Source organism: Fukomys damarensis, unplaced genomic scaffold (assembly GCF_012274545.1).
Source record: "Fukomys damarensis isolate Sample0158 unplaced genomic scaffold, DMR_v1.0_HiC HiC_scaffold_20, whole genome shotgun sequence".
NCBI lineage: Eukaryota > Metazoa > Chordata > Mammalia > Rodentia > Bathyergidae > Fukomys > Fukomys damarensis.
Window position 1 is genome coordinate 33,829,765 of NW_022900932.1, and position 9,376 is coordinate 33,839,140.

General features: G+C 34.7%; 1 protein-coding gene across 10 annotated transcripts in view; it reads left to right on the forward strand.

Moving 5' to 3' along the window:
* The window catches only part of Pcdh15 (protocadherin related 15), an 802,311-nt gene that overhangs the window by 547,488 nt on the left and 245,447 nt on the right, over positions 1-9,376 (forward strand). For all 10 annotated transcript variants that reach the window (XM_033766616.1, XM_033766617.1, XM_033766618.1 and 7 more), the window contains one exon: positions 8,512-8,591. In XM_033766616.1, the coding sequence (XP_033622507.1) occupies positions 8,512-8,591 (80 nt within the window). The remainder of the gene's footprint in view (positions 1-8,511; positions 8,592-9,376) is intronic.

Sequence of the window (9,376 nt, forward strand, 5' to 3'; positions counted from 1 at the left end):
GAGGAGGAGGAGGAGGAGGAGGAGGGACCACCATTGACCCATGTCCTGTGACTGGTCCCAAGCTCCTTAATCTATTGAAGAGACTAGAAGTTCTGCAATCCAGTTAAGAGTCCAGCCTCTGAATACATGAAACTTTTGCAGTAATATATCTGCCCCATAACAGGTGCTGTGCCCAACTAAGAATTCATGATGCAGCCAGAGCAGAAACCCTGGCACTGGGTCCAGAGCTGCCAGGCATTCTTTGTGATAAGCCCAATGAGGAAAACTTCTGCCACACTTTTTTTTTTTTTTTAACTCAATTATATGTTTATTGGTAGAATTTAGGTATGTAATACAGTTAACATTACTCATTGGGATCTTGGACCTTTACATAATGTATCTTGGTTCTTATTTTTTCCCCATTCCCCTGCCCTCTTTAGCCCCTCCGCCTTTCCCTATATACAAAGACTATGTTTCCATTTTTTTTTTTTTTTTGCTTTTCTCAGATTTTTTCTTTTCCCTCCTTACCTTTACCCTACCCCTCCCACTTCCCCTACTCCGGTAGATCTGTTCTTCCTATTACACGATATCAGTTATACATTTGGATCCTTACTTACATGTTTAATTTTTCATACCAGAGAAACTATTCGGTATTTACCCACATGTGTCCTATTAATTTCACTTAAGAGTATGGCCTCAATCTGCATCCGCTTAGCCATGAATGTCTCTAGTTTCTCATACTCCATTTTATAAAAAAAACAAAAACAAACAAAAACACATCTTCTTTATCCAGTCTCCAACTGATGGGCAATTGGGCTGTTTCCAAGTTTTAGCTATTACATACTGTGCCACTATAAACATAGGTGTGCATACATCACTGTAGTATGATTGTTTTAATCATTTTGGGAAGATACCTGTCCGAGGAAGAGCTGGGTCAAATGAAGCTTCTAATCCTCGTTGTTTGAGGAATCTCCATATTGATTTCCACAGTGGTTGCACCAGTCTGCACTCCCACCAATAACAAAGAAAGGTTCTTTTCTCCCCACTGCCCCACAACATTTGTTACTTGTTGATTTCTTGAAGCAACCATTCTTTCTGGGGTGAGGTGGAATTTCTATTGTTTTCATCTGCATCTCTCAAATGACCATTTTTTCTTGTGTTTATTTGCTGCTGTTAATTCTTTGAGAAATATCTGTTGATTTTAAATGACCATTTTTGAATTGGGTCTTTATATTTGGCGGAGTCTAATTATTTTGAGTACTTTATATATTCTAGATAGTAGAATATTTACTGAGGAACTGCTGTTAATTTTTTCCCTCATTATAGGTTTTCTCTTAGTTCTATCAGTTATTTCTCTTGCAGGGCAGAAAGTTTTTAAAAGATGAGATCCCAAGTGTGGATTATTTGTGCTAATTCCTGTGCTGCTGGGGATTTGTTCATAAAGTTTTTTCCTGTGCCAATGTCTTTAAGAGATCTACTTAATTTGTCTTTCAGCAACATTAGTGTTTCTAATATTTAGATCTTTAATCCACTTTGATTTTAGTTTAGTGTATGATGAAAAATGGGGTCTAGTTTTATTTTTTGATGGTTTTTCCATCTCCTTTTATTAAAGAAGCTATCTTTCCTCCACTGAGGATGGTTGGCTCCTTTGTCAAAGATGAGGTAGCTGACTATGTCTGGAATTGTTTCTGTATCTTCTAATCTATTCTATTGATCCTCAGGGCTGTCTCTTTGCCAGTGCCATGGCTCTTTTTATCACAGTGGCTTTATAGTGTAGTCTCAAGTTGGGGATTGTGATTCCCCCTGTCATGTTTCTGTTGCCTAGAATGGCTTTTGCTATTCTAGGTCTCTTCTGATTCTAAATGAATCTTTTGATTGTTTTCCCTAGTTCTTTGAAATATACTGTTGGGATTTCAATAGTGATTGTGTCGAATACGTATAGCAGTTTTGGAAGTATGACCAGACATATTTTAGAAATTGACAACAATCCTAGGTTTGATATCATCAAAAATATATAGGAAGTTTTTTCATCAAGGAGGAGAAATTTTGTTACATTATGAAAAAATAATGAATAACATTATACTTTCCTTTCTGAAATGAAATAGGAACTGCTATTTATAGATTAAAATAAAGATATACCTTCCAATTAAGTCAGTGCCAGTAGGAATAGCAATATAAAGTTGTGTGCAATTTCTGTTTACCGATTGTTAGTGTGAAGCTTAAGTAAGATACAGTATGCAAAACTAACATAACTTTGGTGATATAGTAAGCAGTTATTTTGAAATGGCTGGTTAGACTCAAACATTCTTTAAAACTTTTAAGAAATGTATGTAACACACTTACATATATATTCAAATCTTAATATATGCATAATTGTTGCTCACTTGATATTTCCAGTGATTTATTTATTCAGTATTTCTCCCCTTTGGATGTCAGCAATTAGAGATATGTTTTTAATACAAGTATTGATGAGTGTAATGAATAAATTTGAAAAAAATGATGTAGGTCACATCACACAAGTCCCTGTTACTTTTTTAACTGAGACATTATGAATCCTCCATAATTATGTACCATTTGCTGCAGAGTCTGAAACCACAATAAGGGATTGGTTGATAGAACGAAGGAAGAAAACAATCAAATAAGGATTTTCTTCTAAATCCTGGGTCTTCAAAAATTTTATACAGTCACAACCTCACATAAAAATGAAAGAGACAAGAAATTCACATAACCTTTAAAAGCCTGAGGTCTCTCAGGACCAATGAATCTGAAGAAGTGTTTCAGGGTACTTAGATGTTAGAATTCACTAACAAAACCAAACAGTGACATACAAATAAAGTTACACAACATTTATTGTGCTTTCATCACATGAAAAATTACATATTAGAGTAGCTCTTACACTTTTAAAGAATCAACATTAATCCAGACAAAATTGTTTGCACAAAGACTTTAGAATCTATTTCCTCCAACTTTTATGAAAACATGATCAGTTGACTTTAAATAAAAAAATTACATTGAAAAGAACAAATAAAAAACTTGATATCTATAAGAGTAGAACAAGTAAAAATACTAATAAAGAAGAAAAAAATAGAAAATGTTTTAGTGATAAAATATATGCTTTAAATATAGCTTAGTTTTATTTCTTTGACAAGCTAATTGAATACCCTTTTTTGTAGTTCCATTATATATTTATTTTTGCTAAGAACAGAAAACAAAGGGAAAATATTAAGTATCCACTATCAGTCCCATTGATTAAGTATGTTTTTTCTTAGTTTCCACGCATTTTATAATTAGCTTAATAAAGTTTAAAAGTTTAAATTTAGTTTTAAGTAGAATGTTTCATTTGTGTTGCATACAAAGTGCAGTCATGACTGATCTGTTCTTCACGGATGAGTGAGCAGATGATTAGTATTGTTTGTGGCACCCTTGAACATATCCAGATGAGCAGTGGGCACTGCTTCTCTTTGAGATAATGCTATGTTTTGCTTGTGTGATTTGAACTTTTCAAGTGCTACTTGGCTTCTCTTTTCTTCTGTGACGCTCTCACCATTCAAAAGTGACTGCCTTGGTAAAATGCTAGTTAGCTGTGACTTGCATGCTTTCCGTTAGTCATCTTTGTATGAATCCGATGGTTATGTTGTTATTGCTTTATTTTGTTTTGTTACTGGCTTTTTGAAAATGCTCTTTAGCTAATGTTTATAGATAAAGTATGTACTTATAATAGTGCTACTGCTGAAAGGAAATCATTTTCAAGAAAGTTGTTTCTTTAGAGAGATATCATACTGTCCTTTGGGCCCTCGATTGGAAAAGCAGAATATTCTCAAGCAATGCCTTTTTTTTTTTAGACAGGGTCTCACTATGTAGTTGAGACTGACCTGGAACTCACTATGTAGTCTAGGCTGATCTCGAACTCACAGCAATCCTCCTGCCTCAGCCTCCCAAATTCTGGGATTATAGGAGTGTGCCACCACGCCTGGCAAGCAGTACCTTTTTAATTGCATCCTGCAGTCACATGGACACGGAGCTGTACTGTATTAAACCTCTGTGAATGAAAATTACCTTGTACCCAATTTATGATATGTACTAGTGACTATGTGTCATCAGAGCTGTTCTTAATATTACTCTACCTGTTTTTTCCAGATGATGAGTGAAAAGCTAATACAAAAATAATGCCAAGTGCAACAGTTTAAAGGAAAAGAATACTATAGTTTATTATTTCCTTGCATTTTACTATTTTATTCTATTTCTGTGTGTGTCTTGGTGTGTGTTTATATGAGTTATCACCTAGAAAATAAATAATATTTTAGCCTGAAAATAAAGATAATTTTGTATGCTTCGTGAAAAATTTATTGTAGAATGCAAAAGAAAAAACAGAGTTGCTGGAGTGGTTGTTACTGCAATCCATGACAAAGGTGGTGGGAGGAAAAAGAGTTTAAACACAGCCAGAAAGAACAATATTTTAGACTGATGCAATAGAATTGGCTGCTGGATTGGATTGAGGACTGAGAATTGAATGGTCAAACTAAACATACGAGGCCTGAGAAAGTAGAAGTATGAAGTTGCAGCTACTTATTGAGATTCTTAGGCAATGAAAGCAATAAGATCTTGGAATTTACAATTTTGTTTATTTTTTGACATTGGGTACAGTTGGAGAAACAGCAGGACTTAAGGTTTTAATATTTCAAATTGAATTTTTTGAAATATTAATTATTCGTTGTCCAGTGAGCTCTTGAATTGCTAACTGAATTTAAGTTTGAAATTCAGAGGAAAGGATTGGCTTAAAGATATAAGTTCTACTGTCTAGAATATATAAAGAACTAAAAAAGGTCAGACCCCCTCCCAAATAAAAAGACCCAATTCAAAAATGGTCATCTGAAATCACCAGACATTTCTCAAAGAATTAACAGCAGCAAATAAACACAAGAAAAAATGGTCATTTGAGACATGCGGATGAAAACAACACTGAGATTCCACCTCACCCAAGAGAGAATGACTACTATCATGAAATCAACCTTTTGGAAAGATACCCAGCAGAGGGATGGCTGCTTCAAATGGAACCCATAGTCCCAGCTCTTTGAGGTATCTCCATATTGATTTCCACAGTGGTTGCACCAGTCTGCACTCCCACCAACAATGGAGAAGGGTTCCTTTCTCCCCACAATCCTACCAACATTTGATATTGGTTGATTTCTTGATAGCAGCCATTCTTTGTGGGGTGAGGTGGAATCTCAGTGTTGTTTTCATCTGCATCTCTGGAATGACCGGTGATGTGGAACACTTTTTCATATAGTTACTTGCTGTTTTTACTTCTTCGTCTGAGAAATGTCTGTTCATTTAGGATGCCAATTTTTTAATCGGGTCTTTACATAGTGAGTTCCACATCAGTCTCAACTACATAGTGAAACCCTATCTAAAAAAATAAAACAAAACAAAGCAAAACAAAAATCAATCAATAATAAGTGCTGGTGGGGTGGTAGGGCGAAAAGACACCTTCTTTGTTATTGTTGGGATTGCAGACTGCTGCACCCACTGTGGAAATCATTATGGAGATACCTTGAAGAACGAGGTTTAGAGGTTCCATTTGACTCAGCCATCCCTATGCTGGGTATCTTTCCATAAGAATTAAAAGAATCATATCACAGTGATATATATGCACCTATGTTTATAGTGGAACAGTTTGTAATAGGTAAAATTTGGAAACAGCCCATTTGCCCATCGGTTGGTGACTGGATAAAGAAGATGTGGTTTTTCTCTACAATGGAATACGACTCAGCCATAAAGAATGAGAAAATAGATTCATTCATATGAAAATGGATACATATTGAGGATGTACGCCTAAGTGAAATAAGTCACACATGTGTAAATACTGAATAGTTTCTCTGGTGTGAAAAACTATAATAGTACATAAGATCCTAATGAGATAATTGACAATGTGAAGTAGGAAGAAAAGGGCTAAGGCTGTAGGGATAGTGGGAAAGATAGGGGAAAGGTAATAAAGGAAAATAAAACATATGAGAAAATGGAAATAACGTGTTTGTAAATGGGGAGAGTAGGAGGGGTTAGAGAGGGCAGGGACAAGGGGAAAAAATGAGAACCAAGATCTGTCATGTAAAGGTACAAGATCCCAGTGATGAATGTAACTGTACTGTATACCTAAAATGTACTGATAAACTCAATGAGGAAAAAATAAATAAATAAATAAAATGAAAGAAAAAGAAAAGGAAGTCCCATTTGACCTATTCCTGTGCTGAGTATCTTCCCAAAAGAATTAAAAGAATCATACCACAGTGATATATGCGCACCCACATTTATAGCGGCACAGTTTGTAATAGCTAAAACTTGGAAATAGCCCAATTGCCCATCAATTGGAGACTGGATAAAGAAGATGTGTATTTTTTTTAATAAAAAGGAGTACTACTCAGCCTTAAAGAATGACAAACTAGAGACTTTCATGGCTAAGTGGATACAGATTGAGGCCATACTCTTAAGTGAAATTAATAAGACACACATGTGTAAATGCTGAATACTTTCTCTGGTATGAAAAACTAAACATGTAAGTAAGGATCCAAAGGCCAGGGATTTAGCTCAGTGGTTCGGTGGCCTGCCTCGCAAGCGCAAGGACCCGAGTTCAATCCCTGGTACAAAAAAACACAGACAAACAAACAAACAAAAAAAAACAGTTTAAGTAAGGATCCAAATGTATTAATTGATATCATGTAATAGGAAGAATAGGTCTACTGGAGTAGGGGATGTGGGAGGGGTAGGGTAAAGGTATGGAGGGAAAAGAAAATATCTGAGAAAAAGGAAAAAAAGAAAAAAGAAACAAAAATCATCTTGGTAAATAGGGAAAGTTGGAGGAGGTGAAGAGAGGGCATGGCAATGGGGAAAATAATAAGAACCAAGATGCATTATGTAAAGGTGCATGATCCCAACAAGTAAAGTAATTGTATTGTAATCTAAAATATACCAATAAACTTAATGAAAAAAAGATATCCATGTGGAAATCATCAGCCTAACAATGGCTTTTACATGGACACTCTTGAATAAAATGACAAAATATGTTAACTCTAAGGACTAACCTTTGAAGCAGCTGAAGAGAAAAAAAAAAAAATAAATGAAGAGCAAATAGCCAGGAAAGGTGAGAGCATGTAGTTAGTCCTGTAGCATACACCATGGCAGAGTATGACACATGGAGGCATGGAAAGGAGAGAGTTCACAGAGAAGTCACTTGAGTATGGCACAGAGTAAATAGCCCTACGAAGTTTTATTTTTTCATGGAAAATGAAACAGTTATATTTAGCAGTTTATTTTTAACTCAATTTTTATTATTTAAGTGTCCCCAAATCCTTGGGGTTTTAGAGGCTTCTGGCCCTCAAACCATTGTGTCATTGACAGGGACTTTCTTTGACCTGGGCCCCTGTAGTCCGTGGTCAAAACCATCCAATCTACCTGTATAAACAGTGTCTCCCTGCCCAGTAGGACATGTATTTACTCGTGGACATGACTGTCTGGGACAGTTATCATTCAATCACTGCAAGGAGTCCACACAACTATCCCTTCCTGTGTCCTGACACCACCAGGTAATACCAGTCATGAGAGGGGCTGGTATTTCTCTGGTCTGTAGCAGAAATACAATCTATTTAGGCTGTTATGGGATTATTTCCTTCTTCCTACAGCCATACTTAGACAAATCCCTTTCAGTCTCTCTCTCATAGTTTATCTACATTTTATTTTTGAATAAATAACTTCCATAAAGTTATTTAATGATTCATTTAAAAAGGAAATTATTGAACACTCCTGAAGTCAAACACTGAACTCCATTGCCTCAAAGCTGGATTTATATCTTTGTATTGGAAAAGAGAAACCCAGAAATTAATGTCCGCAGCTATGAGTTTTGTCTTGTCTCACTTCAGTGTGGGAAGAAAGAAAAATAATTGAAAAATAATCACATGATTGATAAGTGGAGATTAATTTTGAATTCAGGTTCTTTGGCTCCACATTCAGGATTCTCAATCACAGTGCATTAATGACTTGAATAATGTCTTAATATGTTTTAGGCCAACAGTGATGTACTAAATAATTTCTTGACACTAATTATATATGCATCTTTTAACATATTGCTATACATCATAAAGATATACTCATGTAAAATAGAATAATTAAGTTATGTAAATTAAATTCCATGAGAAAACTAGGTAAAAAATTACTGAATTTACTGAAATTACTGAATTACTGAACTTTCCACTTGAAAGTTGTACTGTTGTGTACATGCAGAAATACTAAATTCTTTATGCTTCATCTTTACCATTAGACTTTATTTTATTTTAATTTGCTTTTTGAGACAGGGTGTCACTATGTAGACCAGACTGGCAGTCCTCCTGCCTCAGCCTCCCAAATGCTGGGATAACAGGAATGTGCCACTATTCCTTCTTTAGACCATATTTTAATCTGAATTAAGAATATGGTATGTACTATCCTATTAGTTTCAAGTGTTTATAAATTCCTTGGTAATTGAATCACATTTTCTCTCTGAAGGCAACAGATCGAGAGGGAGACCCAATAACATATGCCATTGAAAATGGAGATCCTCAGCGAGTTTTTAATCTTTCAGAAACGTAAGTTAGAGATTAACTGATATATGACTTACTTTTCTCTCCTTTTTATGTTAAACATTGTACTATTAGCAAGGAAACAGACTTCTAATCAGAGGCTTTCCACTCGTTGTAGTTTTATTATACTTTTTCCAATGAATATTAATGAGAGCTGAGAGAATAACTTTGAACTCAGAAATCTTGCCCAGGAGACAATTTATTTTCCTAAACATTTTCACCAAGTAAAATCCACTGCGGTGGAAACATTTTATTTGCAGATATAAACTGAGATTAATTAGATGCTTTTAAAGTTGTCAGCCATTCATAATGACAAGGACATTTCAACAAAGAATAACAGCATTAAGCTGTTCATTTCAAGATAATCTTGTAAGGTAAGGTGTGTTACAGACATATTGAAGATGAAACTAAACCCCATCCTTTAATTCTGATTAATGTAGACAAAAATCTAAAAATGATAAAAATTTTAAAAATTAATGTGCATGCTGAATCAGTATGACGTGATCTTTCATGATGGCTTTGGTTTGAATGTCTTTGATGAAAATTGGGAATTTTAAACATTTTGAGATGTCCTTTTTGATCTGTTATATATCATCTTTGGAAAAAAGTCTATTCAAGTCATTTCCTTTTTTTATTTGTGTTTGTTATGAAAAGTTTCCTTTATTTATTCTGAGAATGATATGCTTATTTGCAAACATTTTATCTTTTGTTCTATATGTTTTACACTTTCTGGAAACGTCCTTTGATGCACAAAATTATACTTTTCATATAATCATATATATAATATATAT